The sequence below is a fragment of the Giraffa tippelskirchi genome, chromosome 6 (genome assembly GCF_054371585.1).
Source record: "Giraffa tippelskirchi isolate mGirTip1 chromosome 6, T2T-mGirTip1v1.2.pri, whole genome shotgun sequence".
Classification (NCBI taxonomy): Eukaryota; Metazoa; Chordata; class Mammalia; order Artiodactyla; family Giraffidae; genus Giraffa; species Giraffa tippelskirchi.
The window spans coordinates 33,654,694-33,677,043 of record NC_137280.1 but is presented as its reverse complement, the minus strand read 5'-3'; the positions used below and the strand labels follow the sequence as shown (position 1 = coordinate 33,677,043).

Sequence of the window (22,350 nt, the reverse complement as noted above, 5' to 3'; positions counted from 1 at the left end):
CATTACCTCTGTGGTGAATGGAGAGGATGATAACACTTTCTCCCACCCCTAAGATAAAAGAGCTTAGGTTCAGAGAGTTAAAACTTTTGTCAAAGAGCATGTAGCTAGAAAGAAACAAAATAGAAATTTTCATACAGGTCCATGTCTCACTAAAGTAATTTTTTCACACCGCTCAAAATGGACCACACACTTTGATTATGACTGTAGAAAAATATAATTAATAGGGGACACAAGTTTAAAAGACATGGAAGAAATAAAAGCAATATGCTGAGATGACAATGCCGTTTTTCTTTTGGCATTTTTTTTTTCTTACTGCCACCTCCAATTCTTGATGGATCTTTTCCTTTTCATTGGAACCCAGGAGTCCATTAATTTATGAAATGTATGAAAGAATTAAAGTTTACTGAGCTTTTGTCTAGTAGCTTTACCAGAATCAGTATGAGAAAACAGCTGGAGTAAAAACAGTCCATGAATAGAGATGTTATTAACAGAAGGATTCCTGACAGTCAGAGTCGACTCTGTGAGTCCCCGCTGGAGCTGCAGGGAAGGCGGAATATCCCCCTGTCCCTGGTGAATTCTATCACATCCCTGTCCCAGGCTTCCACTCCCTCCCCAAGTTCCCTTACTTAACATCAAGGGAGATTTTTTAATAAGTACCAGGACATTGATTTTCCTAAAATAGAAGGAAAGTAGAACTCTAGGGGGGAGAGTAGCAGACTCTAGGGAGGAGAGCAGAGAAAGCGGGAGCTAGAGTGGCACTGAGCGATGAAGTAAGAGAGCTTACTTATTAGATGGGAAAATTTCACTTTTTTTTCTTTCCTCACCTTTGGGTCCTGGTGAAATGGTGTGTGTGGCACAGACTTCAGTTGTAGGACGACTGTCGAGGTCCAGACCCAGACTCTGAATTTGCAAAAGAAAGAGCACCAGGAGAATGAACTGGTTTCTTCGAACTTGGGCTCCAAAGCCACCCATTGCTGTGGTTTCCTCAAAAAAGGGCTGCCCCAAAGTGCCAAATAAACAGTTCGATTTTTAATGAAAACTTCTTCTTTGGGGAAGAAAGGGAAATATCTGGAACACACATTCCAAAAAGGGCTGTAAAGACAGGAAGGAAGCATATCCTAGGTTGTTTATTTTCTCACTGTTCCAAATGAGCCGTACATTTTCCAGACTGTTTACTTTCAAGTGACAAGAGTTTATTGAAAATTATCTCTGAACTAAACACTCAAGTGTGCAGGTCAGTAGAAACACCCCAGAGAATAGAACAGATATACCTTTGGCTTAGTACATGAATGGATAATTTAATGCCCAAATTGCACTTAAATGTTGGGGTTCCAGAAAGACTTGGCCAGAGATTTTGTGAATTACCTACATATTATATAATCATTGTGCATGGCTTTGAGCTTTTTAACAAGGAAATATTCATCACCTGCTTCTGGTGGCAGTTGAACACTAATAATCTTACTGCTCTCCATGAGCTTATTTCCTTCTCTTGCTACAAAGAATTGTCTTGGGGTTTAACCCCAAAGGAAAGAACACCACTTACAGCAAAGCAATTAGGCAAGAAGTATCAAGAATGTTAAAAATACATATAGCCTTTGCCCTAGTAACTGGCCTTCTGGTACACTGTCTTAAAGAAATACTCTGAAATGCGGACAAAGCTTTGTTTAAAAGATGTGGCCAAAAGGGGAAGGGACATCAATTGACTAATGACATATTGTTGTTTAGTAGCTAAGTCATGTCTGACACTTTCGTGACCCCATGGACTGTAGCCCACCAGGATCCTCTGTCCATGGGACTTCCCAGGAAAGAATACTGGAGTGAGTTGCCATTTCCTTCTCCAGAGGATCTTCCCGACTCGGGGATCAAACTTCTGTCTCCTGCATTGGCAGGCAGATTCTTTACCACTGAGTCAATGATGTGTTAAGGGTTGCCAAATCATAGTGCATACAAATGCATGAGCGTACAACATGACCATTTTATTAAAAGAAGGAAATGGCAACCCACTCCAGTATTCTTGCCTGGGAGATCTGATGGACATAGGAGCCTGATGGGTTGCAGTCCATGCGGTCACAAAGAATTAGATACGACTGAGTGACTAAACAACAATTCTGGAGGCTAGAAATCTGAGTTCAAGGCAGTGGCAAAGCATGTCTCTTCTGAAGACACGAGGAAAGGACCAGTTCCAGGCTCTCTCAGAGCCCTTGGTAGAGGCGCTACAACAGTATGAGGTCCTGTGGGCAGGATTTTTTTTTTTGGCCTGAGGAGACTCAATTCAACCCATAACAACAGACTAGTAGTATGACTAGACTTATCTTTTCATAAGTCATACAGGGAAAGGGAGGGAAAGGAACTGGCATTGTTTGAATAGTCATTATGTGCAAAGATAGCCTTGGTCTCTTAACTTGCTTATTTTCTTTAAACCTGAAGATAGCCCTGTGGAATAGATAGTAATTCCCTCGTTTTGCAGGCAAAGTACCCGAGGCTCAGAAAAGTTAAGCAGTTTTCCCAAGGCCTCTGTGATGGTTGCTTTTAGGAGTCAACTTGACTGGATCGTGGGGGCCAGACCCTTGGCTATACACTTTTTCTGGGCATGTCTGTGAGAATGTTTCTAGGTGAGCTTAGCATTTGAACTGGTAAAGCAGCTTGGTCTCCCCAAAAGAGGGGCTCTCATCCAATTCTTTGAGTGCCTGAGGACAACAAAAAGACAGAGAAAGGAAGAATTTGCTCTATGCCTGAGTGCTGGAACTGGGACTGGTGTTGTCCTTCACTTGGACTAGAACTTTCAGCATCATTTATGCTGGTTCTAGGGCCTTTGGACTGGGACAGGTATCTATATCACTGTCTTCCTTGATTCTCAAGGTCTTTGGGCTTAGCCTGAAGCTATGCCATTAGCTTTCCCGGGTCTCCAGCTTGCAAATGGCAGATCATGAGACCTCTCATCCCCCACAATCATGTCAGCCAGTTCCATCTAATAGATCTCTTTCTTGAGGGATAGATATGCATATCTGTAGATATAGGCATATACAGAAGTATACGCTGAAGAATGTACAGAATGAAGCAGGGAAAAGGCTAACAGAGTTTTGCCAAGAGAACACGTTGGTCATAGCAAACACCTTCTTCCAACAACACAAGAGAAGACTCTACACATGGACATCACCAGATGGTCAATACCAAAATCAGATTGATTATATTCTTTGCAGCCAAAGATGGAAAGCTCTATACAGAGAGCAAAAACAAGACCGGGAGTTGACTGTGTCTCAGATAATGAACTCCTTATTGCAAAATTCAGACTTAAATGGAAGAAAGTAGGGAAAACCACTAGACCATTCAGGTATGACCCTTATGATTATACAGTAGAAGTGAGAAATAGATTCAAGGGATTAGATCTGATAGACAGAGTGCCTGAAGAACTATGGACAGAGGTTCAAGATATTGTACAGGAGTCAGGGAGCAAGATTATCCCCAAGAAAAAGAAATGCAAAAAGCAAAATGGCTGTTTGAGGAGGCCTTACAAACAGCTGGGAAAAGAAGAGAAGCGAAAGGCAAAGGAGAAAAGGAAAGATATACTCATCTGAATGCAGAATTCCGAAGAATAGCAAAGAGAGATAAGAAAGCCTTCCTCACTGATCGGTGCAAAGAAACAGAGGAAAACAATAGAATGGGAAAGACTAGAGATCTCTTCAAGAAAATTAGAGATACCAAGGGAACATTTCATGCAAAGATGGGCACAATAAAGGACAGAAATGATATGGACCTAACAGAAGCAGAAGATATTAAGAAGAGGTGGCAAGAATACACAGAAGAACTGTACAAAAAAGATCTTCATGATCATATAATCACGATGGTGTGATCACTCACCTAGCGCCAGACATCCTGGAATGTGAAGTCAAGTGGGCCTTAGGAAGCATCACTATGAACAAAGCTAGTGGAGGTGATGGAATTCCACTCGAGCTATTTCAAATCCTAAAAGATGATGCTGTGAAAGTTCTGCACTCAATATGCCAGCAAATCTGGAAAACTCAGCAGTGGCCACAGGACTGGAAAAGGTCAGTTTTCATTCCAGTCCCAAAGAAAGGCAATGCCAAAGAACACTCAAACTACAGCACAATTGCACTCATATCACACTCTAGTAAAGTAATGCTCAAAATTCCCCAAGCCAGGCTTCAACAGTATGTGAACCGTGAACTTCCAGATTTTCAAGAAAAGGCAGAGGAACCAGAGATAAAATTGCCAACATCAGTTGGATCATCAAAAATGCAAGAGAGTTCCAGAAAAACATCTACTTCTGCTTTATTGACTATGCCAAATCCTTTGACTATGTGGATCACAACAAATTGTGGAAAATTCTGAAAGAGATGGGAATACCAGACCACCTGACCTGCCTCCTGAGAAATCTGTATGCAGGTCAGGAAGCAACAGTTAGAACTGGACATGGAACAACAGACTGATTCCAAATAGGGAAAGGAGTACATCAAGGCTGTATATTGTCACCCTGCTTATTTAACTTATATGCAGAGTACATCATGAGAAACACTGGGCTGGATGAAGCACAAGCTGGAATCAAGAATGCCAGGAGAAATATCAATAACTTCAGATATGCAGATGACACCACCCTTATGGCAGAAAGTGAAGAAGAACTAAAGAGCCTCTTGATGAAAGTGAAAGAGGAGAGTGAAAAATTTGGCTTAATACTCAACATTCAGAAAACTAAGATCATGGCATCTGGTTCCATCACTTCATGGCAAATAGATGGGGAAACAGTGGAAACAGTGAGAGACTTTATTTTGGGGGGGAGTCCAAAATCACTGCAGATGGTGACTGCAGCCATCAAATTAAAAGACACTCCTTGGAAGAAAAGTTATGACCAACCTAGACAGCATATTAGAAAGCAGAGACATTACTTTGCCAACAAAGGTCCATCTAGTCAAAGCTATGGTTTTTCCAGTAGTCATGTACAGATGTGAGAGTTTGACTATAAAGAAAGCCAAGCGCCAAAGAATTGATGTTTTGAACTGTGGTGTTGGAGAAGACTCTTGCGAGTCCTTTGGACTGCAAGGAGATACAACCAGTCCATCCTAAAGGAAATCATCCCTGAATATTCATTGGAAGGACTGATGTTGAAGCTGAAACCCCAATACTTTGGCCACCTGATGTGAAGAACTGACTCATTTGAAGAGACCCTGATGCTCGGAGAAATTGAAGGCTGGAGGAGAAGGGGACAACAGAGGATGAGATGGTTGGATGGTATCACTAACTCAATGGACATGAGTTTGAGTAAACTCCGGGAGTTGGTAATGGACAGGGAGGCCTGGCGTGCTGCAGTCCATGGTGTCACAGAGAGTTGGACACAACTGAGTGACTGAACTGAACTGATGTATACGGGCTTCCCAGGTGGCTCAATGGTAAAGAATCCATCTGCCAAGCAGGAGACATGGGTTCAGCCCTTGTGTTGGGAAGATCCCCTGAAGAAGGAAATGGTCTGGGGAAATTCCATGTACAGAGGAGCTTGGCAGGCTACAGTCCATGGCATCTCAAAGAGTTGGACTTAGCGACTAAAACAACAACAACAACAATACAGATGTATACAGACAGATATAGATATAAACACAAAGATACAGATAAGATATAGATAGATAAAGATATATCCTGTTGGTTCTGTTTCTCTGGAGAACCCTAATAGTCCCTATTGAAATAGTCCCCATTGAAAAGGGGACAAAAGAAATTCAAATACAAATTATGTCTAAAAATTCCTGCTTTAAAATGTTATTTGGATTTCATAAAGTTGAATATTCTCAAGCTTTGAAAGTGCATTCATTTTCATACATGCTTAAAATGTCCAAAGTGGATGCATTTGTCAAGTTAACTGTGATAGGAAAATGGAATTAATAGAATGACGTTAGAAGCCTCAAATTTCACATCTGTCATAACCAGATGTATGACACAGAGCAAATCACTCAACTGCAATTGCCACAAGGCATATAAAGTGAGTGTGGACTTGATATTTAATGTACTTTCTGAATTCTATGATTCTTTGAAAATAGGTGTTCTTTAAGCTATTTAGACTATTCTAAATCTATTTCACTTCTTTCATTTTTTTAAGCACTGCCTGGCACACAATGAAAATGCATTCATTACATCTATATACAGAGATCCACTGGTAACAGTTTAAAGCAACAGTCCTTAGTATTTTTCCTTGAATGCCCTATTCCTGCTTCTTTCCAACATTTTTTTAAAAAACTCACCAGTGCATATAATATCTTTCCTTATTAATGTATAGACTATCATATCAAAATTTGAATTAGTTCCAATTATTCATCACACATTTTATATATAAAATGTGATTTAGTCAATCAATGCCCTATTTTTGGGAACTGAAACTTTCTAATATTATAATATTGTGATAAATATCTTTATAGCTCAAATTGTGTTCTTATTCCTTTTGATCTTGTAGAAGAAGAATGTACTTGACTTGGTAACTCACTGAATGCTGAGAGCAAGAGACAAAGAGAAATTTTTTAAAAATAATTCATATATTGTCATCACATTCTTCTGTCCTTTCTCATGGAGACTATGGTCTCCAGATCGATTTCTTTCTAATCTGGCTTGGAAATTATAGTTCCCTTTTCCCCTCACTGATAAATATGGGAGATTATAAATAGGTGGATATGCAAAGAAGAGGACTTTCATTGACTAGAGAGGATTGCTCTACTTTTAGCTATGATTTACCAAGCAATGTGATCTTAAAAAACACTTTTCAGTTTTAATCTGGATGACAAGAAAAACACTATTGCCACTAAGAAACCCTGGTTATGGAAAAAATAATTCTGAAAGGAAAATAATGAGGCTGGGTAAGTTTAAAGGTCAGGGTAATAACAGGATGGAGATGAATAAGGCAAGCATTTTGGAATGCAGGTTATGATTCCAGGGGAAAGTCTAGAATTTGAGATTTCAATTTGAGAGTCAAAAGAATGGAGATTATAGATAAAAGTGGAATTTTGAGTGAGAAAAGAAGTTCAAGAATATGAATGCCAAGAGAGTCTAAGTTCAGGGGATCAGAAGGTGAAAGGGGGGTTAGCAAACAGATCACAGAGGGAGCAAAATGTCAAGGAAGCCAAAGGACAAGAAAGTCTAGGTGTATAATTGGTCCCAATGAATGCATGGAAGCATAAGATGAAGGCTGAGATACGCCATGGGACTTAGAAGTCAATAATTTATAAATAGCACCTTATGAATGAAAGAGATCACTTGGTACAGATATTTCATCAAGATGAGAGAAAAGGAGTGACAAGGAGCCCTATGACCACTGGGACAGTCATTACTGAAAAGTCACAATCATAAGAAAACTATAATAACACAACTTTATTGACATATATTTCTCCTGCTTACTTACCTTCAGCATCTAAGAACATGCTGTATTAGTTCTCCTTAAGAGTTCTAACCAGTGCTTAAACCAGAGTGCTGTTAAAAATTAAATGGTGCGATGAGTGAGACAATGGAATCTAGAATAATTTACTATGAAATCTGTTGATGAAGAAAAGAAAAATAATGTAAAAAAGGTACTAATGAAACCACATTTGTGAACCACTGAAAGTTGTGAGCCCGTTGCTATTGTTTAAAAACTTTGTACAGGTTCCCTGACAACCCAGTAAATACAGAATGAATGAATGACAGAAATTTTTAAAGGGGAGAGATGATTGAATAAATGAAAGGAAGTCATCAGGTGATGTTAAACATATTTCTTGTAAAAAATACCTGATGCTTGCTTGAAAAATATTGAGATTTAAGAAGTAATTCTCCATTATTTAGAAAATGAAGTCAGAAGTTGAAGTACAAGTCAACTCTGCTTTTTCTTTAAAACATAGTTCTGAAATAAACAATAAATCAATCAAGTTTTCAGTTCATATAAAATTAGAAGAGGTTAGATGGAGCTAGTGGTAAAGAATCCACCTGTCAATGCAGGAGAAAAAAGGGATGCAGGTTTAGTCTCTGAGTCAGAAAGATCCCCTGGAAGATGACATGGGGAGACATATGTCAAGTATTCTTGTCTGGAAAACTCCATGGACAGAGGAGCCTGGCAGGCTATAGTCCACAGGGCCGCAAAGAGTTTAACAAGACTGAACACACACACACACACACACACACACACACACACACACACACACATAAATCTAAAAAGACAAGAATTAGTGACTCATTTATGAAATTGCCCTGTGATTCCACATTTTCCTCAATTTTTCATCTTCCATTTCCCAAGGCATTTGAAATTGCAGGTTTAAGATTTATTCTTGTCCAAAATGACATACCACTGAAGTGAATAACAAGTGATATTTTACCCCTTTCCCTTTCTTCTACCCATTTTTCATGGTGAATGGTGGCCCCATAAAAAATATGTGCACATTTCAATGCCCCAGCCCTGTGAATGTGCTCTTAGTTGGCAAAAGGGTCTTTGCAGATGTAATTAAGCTAAGGACCTCAAGATGAATTATCTGAATTATCTCCATGTTGTGTTAGTCACTCAGTCATGTCCAACTCTTTGCAACCTCATGGACTGTAGCCCACCAGGTTTCTCTGTCCATGGAATTCTCCAGGCAAGAATTCTGGAGTGGGTTGCCATTTCCGTCTCCAAGAGATCTTTCCAATCCAGGGAGGGAGCCCAGGTTTCCCGCATTGCAGGCAGATTCTTTACTGTCTGAGCCATCAAGGAAGCGAATTATCTGGATTATCTGGGTGGTCCTTAAATCCAATAACAAGTGTCTTAAAAAAGACACTCAAAGGAGACACAGGGACAAAAGGAGAAGGTCACATGAGGACAGATGCAGAGGTTGAAGTTATGTAGCCACCAGCTCAGGAACCCCTGGAGCTGCAAAAAACTAAAAGAATCTAGGAACCACCTTCGCCTAGAGCCTTCAGAAGGAGCTCAGGCCTGCCTAGCCTCAATTTCATAATTCTGACCTTCATAGTTGTGAGATAATACGTTTGTGTTATTTTAAGCCACCAACTCTGCATTAGCTTGTTATGGTAGGCCTAGGAAACTAAGATATCATTCTTGTGATATTCATTCCCAGTTACTGGGAAGGAATGACATACTATACATTTACTTGGTGCCTGACAGAGACTGTGTAACATCTGTTTTTGTGCATTTTAATTATTGTGCATCCAGCTTAGATGCTATCTGGAGGGAAATGAAAAACAGAATATGAAACCAGCATATCCCAAGGCCGAAGTGTTTTACTAGTTAAAACAGGAGAACAACAAAATGACAACCTCATCTCCTGAAGGAATTTCCTGACAAGGTGATATAATTCAACTGTGGACTTGGTTTGGTCTTTGTCCATTCCCATATAAGCATCTTTTTTGGTTAAAATTCTCTCTTGCAAGTAAATTTAATTGTTTGAAGTCTGTAAAAAATAGAAGTTAATAGAATGGCTTTTAAAATGACACGTTTATGTTAGGTACTTAGAATAGGAAACAGGAGTCCAAAATGGCGGTGGCTAAAAGACAAGGAAGGGAAAAGCCCGCGAAAATGGAACAAAGGAAGGTCAAAGGAAGGTCCGAGGACCTGAGTGAGAACTTCAGGTAGAATAGCACTCCTGGCTAAGCCCAATTTGCATAGGGCAGGCCCAGGGGGAAGAAAAAAACATATAAAAGGAGGAGCCAAAGCGCGCTCTCTCTCTCTCTCTGTTTCCCTCTCTGTTTCTCTCCTCTCTCTCTCTCTCCCGCCCCCCTCCCCAACCTGCTCCCCATGTGCTGGCACGCTCCTCCACTCTCTTCTTTTCGCGTGCCCTCAGGCTTCGAGGATGAATTCTCCTGCTATCTTCTAAATAAAAGAGCTGTAACACTGATTCATCTAAGAGCTATAACACGGTCTGTTCGAGACCTGAGAACTATAACACGGTCTGTCCAAGACCTGAGAGCTGTGACCCGCCGAGGGCTCTGATGTCCGTCACTCCAAGTCTTTGTTGTGACGAGACAGAACCAAGGAGCATACACTTGCCTGACACCTAGAAAGCAACATGCTAACAGACATTCATAAAATTATTTTACTTTTTTTATATTTTAAGTTTCATATTTATAAAAGCATATGTTAAAAAAAATCAAATCGTTTTAATAGGTTTATGAGATAAAACACAAGCCTCCTGCTATTCCTGCCCTATTCTTTATTCTTGCTCCTGTGAGGACATTATTATAGTCATTTCTTCTTCTTTTATCTCTTCCATATTTTTAGGCAAAAAATTTATACTGATATTCTTGAGTTTTATCTTTTTCAATTCAGTTCAGTTCAGTTCAGTCCAGTCACTCAGTCGTGTCCGACTCTTTGCAACCCCATGAATTTCAGCAAGCCAGGCCTCCCTGTCCATTACCAACTCCCGGAGTTTACCCAAACCCATGTCCATCGAGTCAGTGATGCCATCCACCCATCTCATCCTCTGTCGTCCCCTTCTCCTCCTGCCCCCAATCCTACTCAGCATTAGGGTCTTTTCCAATGAGTCAACTCTTCGCATGAGGTGGCCAAAGTATTGGAGCTTCAGCTTCAACATCAGTCCTTCCAATGAACACCCAGGATTGATCTCCTTTAGGAGATAAATAATGTTACTCTCAAATGTAAAGAAAGAGATTTCTTTCTCTTTCATCCCTAGTCCTACATCTTCTTCCACATATGTTCCATTTATTTCTCTTTATAATTTAATATTATCATTTAATACAATATTCAGTGTATTATTATGACTGTAACAATTATTCATACATGAATCACATAGTGCATTATGATGACATTTTGTTTCCTGAACTAATTTTGTTTTCACAATATTTAATAACTGTGTTGTTTTCTTTTACATGGCTTTCTATGTACCAACCCTATAATAACTAGTCATTCTTTGAGATTTGTCAGTTCTGTGTAAAGTGTAAAATGTTCAGTTAGTTTCCACTACTTTTATTAGAAATACTTCTTCTGTTTTTCTTAGAAATGCCTCAAGTTTTTTGTACCATCTGGACTGAATGTTATTTAGGCTTGAGGTAGAGCTTTCATTTTGGGACTTTTCTTCACTGTCTAAGAACCTGTATTACCACTCCTTTTCCTGTATCCACATTTCTTTTCTTGGTTTTATCCTTCACTTTGTGTTGTATTTTCCTGAAGAAGAATGAAACTGTAGATACATTTTTCAGATGCTGCATGTCTGAAAATGTAATAATTCTATCTCCAAATTATGTTGTATTTTGGCTGGGTATAGAATTCCGGGTTGAAAGTAATTTCACCATGACATGTAAAAACATCATTCTACTTTCTTCTAGCTTCCAGTATTGCTATTAAGAAGTTTGATGTCATTCAAATTGTCTCTTCTTTGTACAGAATATTGTTTTCCTTTCTCTGAAAGCTTTTAGGAGCATTTCTTTAGACTTTATCTACTGAAATTTCAGTAGTATGTCCTTAATTTGAGCTTTTTTGCATTCACTGCTCTGCATTATCTGTAGTCACTTTTCTATTGCTTCTTCTCTTCTGTAGTATCTATCATAATGCTGCTGCTGCTGCTGCTGCTAAGTCGCTTCAGTCGTGTCCGACTCTGTGCGACCCCATAGACGGCAGCCCACCAGCCTCCGCTGTCCCTGGGATTCTCCAGGCAAGAATACTGGAGTGGGTTGCCATTTCCATCTCCAGTGCATGAACAGGAAAAGTGAAAGTGAAGTCACTCGGTCATGTCCGACTCTTAGCGACCGCATGGACTGTAGCCTACCAGGCTCCTCTGTCCATGGGATTTTCCAGGCAAGAGTACTGGAGTGGGGTGCCATTGCCTTCTCCATCTATCATAATAGATTATTATTATTATTTGTATTCTATTATTGCTATTTTGGTGACATTCTGGAGGAAATAGAGCATAAATATGTAGATTCAAGCTGCCATATGGACTCAGATATTCCAAAGATTACCTTATCATATAGTTTCAAGCAACTCCTTCAGGCAGGTGTCCTAAGGTGAGACTCAATGGGCATATTCTTTCCCCTAAAAATTCGTCTTGGGGAAGATATGGCTACAGGAAGAGAGTAGAGGATCCTTTTCACATAACATGCATGAAACTAAACAAAATTATTAAACATAAACTATTTCAGAGTTCTGAAAATTGACCAAAGCAGATAATAAGTGTAGAAACATTTATTCTTGAAAAAACTGTCAGAGCTTTGTATGAGAACAATGAACGTACGAGTCCTTCATGTGTGATACCAATTCCATCTTTCCTCTATCTCAGATTGTGAACATAGTAGTTTTATCAGTAAAAAGATGTCCCCCAAATCCAACAACTTTGCTGCCACAGACAGACTTAATATGGAGCAATATATGTGAAAACATACTTATACATTAACGTAACCAACTAGTGAGTACAGAAATAAATCTTCACATTGATTGCTGGCAAAAGTACCAAGGCAATTCAGTAAGGAAAGTGATAGTATTTTTTAATAAATGATGCTGCAGGGAAAATTGAATTGCTACACGAAAAGAACTTAGAACCACATCTCACATTGTACTCAAAAATTAACTCAAAACGGATCAAAAACTGCAATATAAGGGACAAAACTATAAAACTTATAGAAGAAAACATAAAATAAGATCCTTGTGACCTTGAGTTAGGCAAAAATTTCTTAGATATTACACCAAAGCCATGGCCCACAAAAAATTGATAAATTATGTTACTCTCAAATTTAAAACATTTGTACTTAAGCACACATATACATCATTAAGAATAAATAGAAAAGTCACAGATTGGAAGAAAGTATTTGCAAACCATATATTCAATAAAGGACTTGTAAAAGACTGAATGATAAAATGCAACTGACTAAATAAAAAAGCATGAGCTAGATAACTGAACAGACATCATCACCGACTCGATGGACATGAGTTTGAGCAAACTCCAGGAGATGGTGATGGAGAGGGGAGCCTGGCATGCTGCAGTCCATGGGTTCGCAAAGAATAAGACACAACTGAGCGACTGAACTGAACTGACATTTCTACAAAGACAGTAAATAGCTAATACAGGTATGGAAAGATGCCCAATGTCATTACTCCTTAAGTTACAATGAGCTACCATTAGCCACAGGTTAGACTAGTCATAAAAATAAACCAAGTGATAGTTAAGTGTTGGCTAGGATGTAATAAACTAGAACCCTCCTTCTTTACTGGTAGGGATGTAAAATGGTACAGTCACTTTGGAAAACAGTTTGGTGGTTTCTTTAAAAGTTAAATATAAACTTAAAATATAAGCTAGCAATTCAACTCTTGGATAGATTCCCAACAGAAATTAAAATATATGTCCACACAAATACTTGTACATGAATGTTCATAACAGTGTTATTCATAATAGTCAAAAATTGGAAACAAGACAAATGTCCATCAAGCAGTGGACGGATTTTGTCCATCAAGTAGTGTACCCATACAATGGATCAAGAATGTCAGGAACAAACTACTGATACATGTAACAACATAGACAATGGTGTCTCTCCAAATGATATTTCAGTAGAGGAAACCAGGGGCTTCCCTGGTGGCTCAGTGGTAAAGAACCTGCCTGCCAATGCAGGAGACATGGGTTTTATCCTTCAGTCTGGAAGATCCCTGGTGAAGGGAATGGCAACCCATTCCCTTCCATAGAGGAGCCTGGTGGGCTACAGTTCATGATGTCGCAAAGAGTTGGACATGACTTAGTGACAAAGCATGCAAGCAGAGGAAACCAGACAAAAATTCCTACATATTATATTATTCCTTTTACATGAAATTTCTAGGATTGGCAAGATTTTCAAGATAGAAAGCAGATGAGTGTTTGCCTGAGGCTGGGGGTGGAAGCAGGAATTGATTTCACATGGGCACAGTGGAACTTCCGGAAGTGATGGCTCTGTTATAAAACTGTATTAAAGTTATTGCTGCACAACTATATAAATACACTAAAAATTCAAATTCTTCACTTACAATTGGCTAATTATATGGTATATAATTTATACCTCCATAAAACTTAAAAAAAAAACACACAAAAATGAAAAACAACCAATGTTAAAATTACCTTCCAAACTCTTGAAATGTTTTAATTCTCAAGAAGTGTTTGTAAGCCTAGAATACATCAATTAGAAAAATTTGCCTCTGCCTCCACTTTGGAAATCAGTTCTGGGAGATTCAGTATGTCATCAATCTTAAAACTGCTGCCATGTTAGCACCTAAAGACTGTCTTTATGTGAGGCTTTTTCAGTCAAAGCAATCAATAAAAAACAGTAGCCAGAGAAAAGAAAAAACTTAATATATTATAAATTACTAAATTCTATTATTTAAATAAATCTGAGTATAAGTTTAATTACAAAAATTAATTACACGAAAGAGCATGAGTATCCCCAACCATTTACTTAGAGATCAATACCTTCTTCTGATTCTAATGTGTCTCGAGGCAAGTTTCTGATTTTCATTATTTTGTTCTGTGATTAATTCTACACAGCAATTTCTTGAATAATATCGGATGAATTAGAATGGATAATTATATGGGCACATAATGATAGGGGTTTGAGTTTTAATGATAGTAATGTGTGACGCAAATGCATTTATTCACCTACTGATTTAACAACTATGTATTACTTATCAGATACTGTAGTATAATATCTGGAATTATTTATCAGCTATTATAGTTTAATATATGTGTCCATAAGGCACAGAGTTTTCCTTAGGGAATTCATTATCTTTTGGGGAAGACAGAGAAGTTTAAAAATACTTGGCAGTTTAAGTTATTTCTTAAATTTTTTCCCATTCTGATAGGGACAAACACCAGGTATCCAGTTGTCATGGAGACTTAGATGAGAGGGACTTGACTTAAGTTTGGTAGATTAGAAAAGTTTCCTTTAGTTGATGTTTCCTAAGCAGGTTTTGGAAACCTAATTGGAATTAGACAAATAAAGCTGACAAGGGATAAAATGAAAACAGTTTGCATAGACAGAGTAGCATATGCCAAGTCTTGGTTGAGAGATAGAAAGATACGTGTGGGGAACTGAAAGTAGTTGACTGAGGCTAGAGTTTGGAACTTGACTGGATAGATGAGGCTGAAGCTGAAGGTAAGGACTAGATCTGAAGGACATTGTAGGTGTTGCTTAGGAGTTTGGAAAAGATACTAAAGGCAGTGGATGTGCAAGAAAGATTTTAAGAAAGGGGATGTTGCTGCTGGATCCAAAAGTCAGAATATGAGAGATATGTCAGAGGTAGATCTTCATTAATAGAAGCCAAGAAACAATGGTTTATTTGCTTAACAAGATGTAGATGGGTTTTTCAGTCTGCTTGTGGTTGTTGTTATTGTTGTTTTTTTCCCCAAATACTAAGAAATCTGAAAGCAGAGAATCCTAATCTTACTAATCACGTAGTAGTACCATGCTATCATCAGGGACCAAGACTTCTACTCTCTGGCTTCACTATATTTTCATGTGGCTTTTCTCCTCATAGTTACAAAAAAGCTGCCATAATTTCAAACATTGCATCTACATTCTAGGCAGGATGAAGGGAAAGATTGTAGACCAGGGGCTGAGATAATTAGGCAGCTCGATAGTCATCTTTTCAAAGAATTATCCTGGAGAACTTCTGGGGTGAAATCCTCTTACAGCTCATTGGCCAGGATTGTGTCCCCATGCTATCAGCAAGGGAGGCTAAGAGATCAAATAGTCTGATTAGGTAGATCAGGGCTTTGGAAGCAAGAATGGATAGCAAGTGAAGCAAATGGATTAAAAGAAGAAAGTGAAAGTAACAAGACATACTGATTGCTTGGAAATGGAGGGCAAGGGAGAGGAAGGGGTCAGGGAAATTCCCAGGTTACTGGTTTGAACAACTGGAAGTGATGTCATTTACTGAGACAAGAAATGCAGATTTCAAGAAAAGATGACAAATTTTAAGTATGTTAGTTCAACATCCTTGTGGAATATTCAAGGTGAGGTATTGGATGGCTCAAAAGAAATCTCAGCCAGAGGTACATATTTGAAAGTCATCCACATATAGGTTGTAATTAAAGTCATCAGAGTAGATGAGGTCTTGAAAGAATAGAAGTGATATGCGAAGGTAGTCAACATAGAATAAAGGAAGAATTAATAGAATCTGGTAGCTTGTCAAATCCATATAAAGGAAGAAAGTTCAGATTTTATAACTAAGAGATTCTTTCATTCTTTTGGCAGTATGAAAGGGAAATTAATATTTTATGCACTTCTTTTTCCTTTTTGACAAGGCATTTTTTTTTTTTCTTTGTAGTTAGCTCAAATACATGATCTCTTTTAAATTGCTTTATGCTCTCTAGGAAAGATAGATGATTAGACTGAATATTTCTAATAGAAACTATGTTAAACAAGAATGGTGACTTGACACTTAAGAATCCTGGACCCAACTTTCAATTTTATTACAGATTTTGTCTCTGGAAAGATGATCTCTTGTGCCATATCATATTTCTCAAATGTGGAGACCAAGATCCATGCCCTGCTTATGGAAATGGGTCAAACAAAGGTTCGTGGTGCCTGAGTTCCCTGGAGACAAGCACTAAACAGACACAGGCTGAATTACTAAAGGGCATCTTTGCCTCTCTCATCACTCTGTATAGAGGTCAGGGATGAATGTTCTTCAGGGTAATTGCTGTTGACCACTTCTTTTGCCCTTTGCTTCTGAGAAGCCACAGCAACAAGGTCTCCATACAGACTGAAGAGCATCTGGATGACCTGCTTTATTTGCTTGACATTCAATACGGAGAAGTCAAGAGAGATCATCAGGCATTTGTTGAACTGGTGAAATCCAGAATATAACCAATTCCTGGGAAAAATATTTCCTGCATTATAGAGATAAATATTTACTTCAGCTCTGCTGGGAAACATGTGCCTAATAAATGATACGTTCCTTTTTTAATAGTCTGTTTATATTTCAGAGATTTCACATTATGAAATTTGGTCACTTAACATCATATTAATTTTCAGCACAATATTTTCATGAAATACTTCTGAGATGATCTAAACTTAGTAGTCAAGCAAATATCTTTCCTTTTCTAAGTTCCCATAAATGAACTCCAAAATGTCTGCCTCATAACAGGCATAGATACAGAAGTCTTTTACTCCTATTACTTTTTCTTCCACAGGATCCAAAAATCTCACAAGGACATGTCACAATGTACACAACACCGGGGAAAGATGTTGCTTGAAAGTGAGCATTTTGTTGCTAAAATATTTTTAAACAAGTTAATTTCAGAGGCAGACTATATCAGAGAAAACAGCAGCCAGAATTTAGGGACTCCCAGAAATAATGCTGTGTGTGCTTCCTGACACCATGGGAATAAGTACATAGGTTAATGTGTTATGATATCTGGGCCACACCATTGAACTCAACTCAATTTTGGTTTTGTTTCAATACTTCAACTCCAGGTCCATGGTGTCTCTGTTAAGTGGCTCCTTGTCTGTCCCATGCTGCCTCTATGAATATGTTTAGTACATTTAGTTTAAAATACAAGCATCGTCATATGACTTGTTGGCAATCTATTGCTATGGAAGAGTTTCCCTGACAAAAAATCACATTCACAAGTTGCATTCTTAAATTATTTCAAGTTAATCAACTAAAGTGAGACTGAAGGAAAAACTGTACACCATTGTGTAAGTTCAAGTGTGTGTAATCCATCACACGAGGGAGCTTAATCTCGTGTTATATTACTTGCAGTCCTGAGTGGTTGGTAATTACTGCACTTTGCAAGTAGGGAACTGACTTTAGAAGGGTTGAGTAACTTACCTAAGGTTTTAGGGGAAAGTGGTGGAGACAGAGTTCAAACCCTGCCTGTTAACTGTAAAACACCTGCTAAGAACAGCTGCTTTTGTTGTTTTTTAGTCCCTAAGTCATGTCTGTCTCTTTTGCAGCCTGCCAAGGCCCTCTTTCCATGGGATTCTCCAGGCAAGAATACCCAAGTGCTGAGGATAAAAGAGAGAGTATTTTTGAGCACATCAAACAACTTAAACTTGAGTATAAGGGATTCATCTGCTTCAAAATTCTCTACCCAATAACACACTAGGAATTTCCCCTTTGTCATCTTCTCTCCAGCATTTCCTTCTCTACATTTTTCTCTAGAAATTTACCTTTGAGGGACTGCCCTGTGTTGGTCCAGTAGTTAAGACTCTGTGATCCCAATGCATGGGGCCTGAGTTCAATCCCTAGTCAGGGAACTAGATCCCATAAGCTGCAACTAAGATCTCATGCAGCCAGATAAATAAAAATAAATTAATTAAAAAGAAATTTGCCTTTGATCTTCTCTTCTTGGTTCTATGTATCCTCACTCTCCCTCCTTCTTGGGCTGTCAAAGTTTCTCCAAAATCATTTTTTGTTGCATTTTGCAGATATTTTTTGCTTTCTCACTGTGTGCCTTCCACTAAATTTTCCCAATAACCCAAAATAAAATACCGTTTTTAAAGATACATACCACCACTAGCAACATTTTTTTCAATTAAATTAAAATTGATAGAAAACACACCAGGATGGCAACATTGCCATATTTATTTTTCTCTCCTCTGAAAATGAAATGGACACAAAAATAACATCAACTGACCTTGGGAGAGAGCACTGGCTTGATTTGCTATTTGTAATTTGTTCCACAGATATTATATTAAACTGAGAATCTTATTTACTTTGTGAGTAAATGAGACTCAGAGAGACTTTAGGAGACATAATAAATTTGTTTAACCAATAAGTACCTTAACCAGAACTCGAGTTCAGATCTTAGAAATTAAGGTCAGTAATGATAGCCTTGGAGCTTTAGAAATTTAATGAGATAATGCCTTGAATAATGGAAAGACTTGTTTTTTAACTTAAAATACTCACCTGGAGGAGAAGACTTGTAAGGAGCTCTTGGAATTATACCTGCTTACATGTGCGTTCCGTCGTGCCTGACTCTTTGCCACCCCATGGACTGCAGCCTGCCAGGCTCCTCTGTTCATGGGATTTCCCATGCTAAAATACTGGAGTTGGTTGCCATTTCTTTCTCCAGGGTACCTTCCTGACTCAGAGATTGAACCTGCATCTCCTGTATCTCCTGCCTTTCAGGCAGATTCTTTACCACTGAGCCACCGTGGATGCCCAGAATTATACCTGCTGCTAAGTCGCTTCAGTCGTGTCTGATGCTGTGCGACCCCATAGACGGCAGCCCACCAGGCTCCCCCGTCCCTGGGATTCTCCAGGCAAGAATACTGGAGTGGGATGCCATTTCCTTCTCCAATGCATCAAAGTGAAAAGTGAAAGCGAAGTCACTCAGCTGTGTCCGATTCTGTGCGCCCCCATGGATGTAGCCTACCAGGCTCGTCCGTCCATGGGATTTTCCAGGCAAGAGTACTGGAGTGGGTTGCCACTTTCTTCTCCGAGTGACATTAATATGACCTCTATGAGAGATCAGTATATGCACAGACCTGTTGCTACTATTTCCATAATTTGTCTAACTTCTGACCTCCTATTTAAAAAATGCATGCATTTTGCTAGCTCTAAGCTAAAACTGTGGCATGTTGCTAGGAACATGTTGGCTAAAACCAAACCAAATGAACTTTGGCTAAGAATGAGAAATTTCAATCATTTCGATAATGTTGTAGATGGAAATAATTATAGCAACGTTGCCATCCTGGTATATTTCCTATCAGCTCTCAAAAGAATGACAAAGTTACCCCAGAAAGGTCTTTATTTTGGGGAGTACTGAATACTTTTGTTATCTCTTTTGATGCTTAGAACACTAAAATAAAACTGTTATCTTTCCCATTTGACATGTGACAAAACTGAGGCACAGAGTATTTAAGTGACTTGCTTAATATCACTTAGCCATTAAGGTGCAGAGATGGGATTCAAGTACAGGATCCAGAAGCTGTACTTGGGCTGAGCCAGAGCATTTCCATGCTCTGCCACTGGATTCAGAATCTCTACCTTTACAGTTTGCCATATTGCTTACATATATTGAGCAATGTACACGTTATACGTTAGAGAAACTGACAACTTAAATAATCTAATCATGGTCTAAAATGAGGGTGATGTTGCTGCTTCTATTTTTTTTTTTTCTGCTCAGGCTGGGGAATAAATGTCACTGTTTTATCTACTATGTTGTTGTCAGTCCCTCAGTTGTGTCTGACTCTGTGACCCCATGGACTTCAGCATGCCAGGCCTCCCTGTCCTCCACTATCTCTCAGAGTTTGCTCAAGTTTATGTCCATTGAATGTATTATCTACTGTACATTCATCTATTTATTCAACCATTGATGAATCTTCAAATGAACATTTATTTCACTCTGTCTGTGTGCCAGGCACTCTTTTGCTTGTGATCAAGGCCCAGACTTTTGTTGTAAAACATGGACAACAGTTTTATTAAGTTCATGATCTCTATCCTCCTCTTAAAAATCTGATTTTATAAGTGGAGTAACAAAGGCTCAGGAAGGTCAAGAGGCTTGCCTTTAGCCAGATGGGTGGGACATAACAGGGATTTGAATTCAGATCTGATTTGCTATCTAGGTACTTATCTCACTACATCACTAAAAAGGAAAAATGTTTCAGTAATTCAAGTACCACCTAAAACAGTAATCTGGAAAGAGCAATGAATGAGTTACATTACTTGTAATTTGTGTTATGGATGTGAGAGTTGGACTATAAAGAAACCTGAGCGCCGAAGAATTGATGCTTTTGAACTATGGTGTTGGAGAAGACTCTTGAGAGTGCCTTGAACTGCAAGGAGATCCAACCAGTCCATCCTAAAGGAGATCAGTCCTGAGTATTCATTGGAAGGACTGATGTTGAAACTGAAACTCCAATACTTTGGCCACCTGATGCGAAGAACTGACTCATTGGAAAACACCCCGATGCTGGGAAAGATTGAAGGTGGGAGGAGGAGGGGATGACAGAGAATAAGATGGTTGGATGGCATCACCGACTCAATGGACATGAGTTTGAGTAAACTCTGGGAGTTGGTGATAGACAGGGAGGCCTGGCGTGCTGCAGTCCATGGAGTCGCAGAGTCAGACACAACTGAGCGACTGAACTGAACTGTGCTCTTATTTCTACTTCATTTTTAATAATTAATTGAGCTTTAGATTTCATTACAGACTCTCATCATCCATAAGTAAATGAAAAAATTTTTTTAAATTTTGCAACCCTTATCCCTCCAACTTGAAAATGGGTTTCAGTCTACAGCTGTAAAGGACATGGGTGTTTCACTCAAACACTTAAGCTTGGAAAAAGGATGGAAGTAGGATTTATTCATTTTGAAAAAGCAAATAGCTTTCACTCTTGCTCTGTTTCATCTTTAGTCCAACTATTTATTGATACTTTAACCTTTCTTGTTGGTAGTGGGACTCAGAATATTTTAGATATATGAAAAATTAATTTGCTTAACTGAATCACTGTAAGAGTGATGGGAAGATCACAGCTACCTGACCAACATAGGCAGCAAGCTCCTGACTTGGTCCTGTTTTTCCCATTCTATAAACAAGTCAGTAAATCCAGGATAGAACCACTCACATATGCTTCCATAGTGGCAGAGGATTGCTTGGTATCTAGTGACCTGGATATGAACTGATTTATTGTCTTTTTATCTCACCCCCAAAATTTTTTTTCACATTGGTCTTAGAATTATACAGTAATTTTATTTATCTTTTCATTGTCTAAAAAGGATAAGCTGTTATATTAAAGTAAAATAAATTACCACGCCAAAAATTATGAAATTTTTTTCCTGAGAAAAAAATAGACATCCAGACATTTAATCAGACTATGTGTGTGCTAAGTCGCTCAGTTGTGTCCAACTCTTTGCAATCCCATGGACTATAGACTGCCAGGCTCCTCTGTCCATGAGGAGTCTCCAGGCAAGAATACTGGAGTGGGTTGTCAAACCTTTCTCCAGGGGATCTTCTCAACTAGGGATTAAACCCTGATCCCAGGTCTCCCACATTGCAGGTGGATTCTTTACCATCTGAGCCACCAGTGTGTCTATATTGTTTCTTGCATCCTCTATCTGATGATTTATAAGCTTCTCTTGGATAGAAAATGTCTTTACTAACTTCTGAAGAAATCATATCACTTTAAGGCTGCCATAAGATGATTTCAAGACATGATAGTGAGTTTATAATTAAATCAATACTTCACAGGCCAAGTAAACTTTCTTATTTTTTATTGACATCCCGTAATATATTAAAAAGAAAATCAGTTATGTTCTGATTACTGTAGAAATTCTTAGAAATTATGGGACAAGAGATTTGAAACCTAATGCTTTCCTTTTAGTAATCCACCAAAATAAAATAGCTAAGACTTATGAAGTGCTGGGGAACATTCACTTTTACAAGTGCTTTACATGTATGAACTAGATTCTCACAAAAAGCC

General features: G+C 38.6%; 1 protein-coding gene across 16 annotated transcripts in view; it reads right to left on the bottom strand.

Annotated features, from left to right (window-relative positions):
• The window catches only part of COLEC10 (collectin subfamily member 10), a 484,235-nt gene that overhangs the window by 43,508 nt on the left and 418,377 nt on the right, over positions 1 to 22,350 (bottom strand). For 6 of the 16 annotated variants that reach the window (XM_081505288.1, XM_081505285.1, XM_081505284.1 and 3 more), the window contains one exon: positions 825 to 900. The exons of 9 other annotated variants lie outside the window; for them this stretch is intronic. In XM_081505288.1, the coding sequence (XP_081361414.1) occupies positions 825 to 900 (76 nt within the window). Of the gene's footprint in view, positions 1 to 824; positions 973 to 22,350 lie in introns of those variants that run through there. One more of the 16 variants, XM_081505280.1, reaches the window with a different exon arrangement.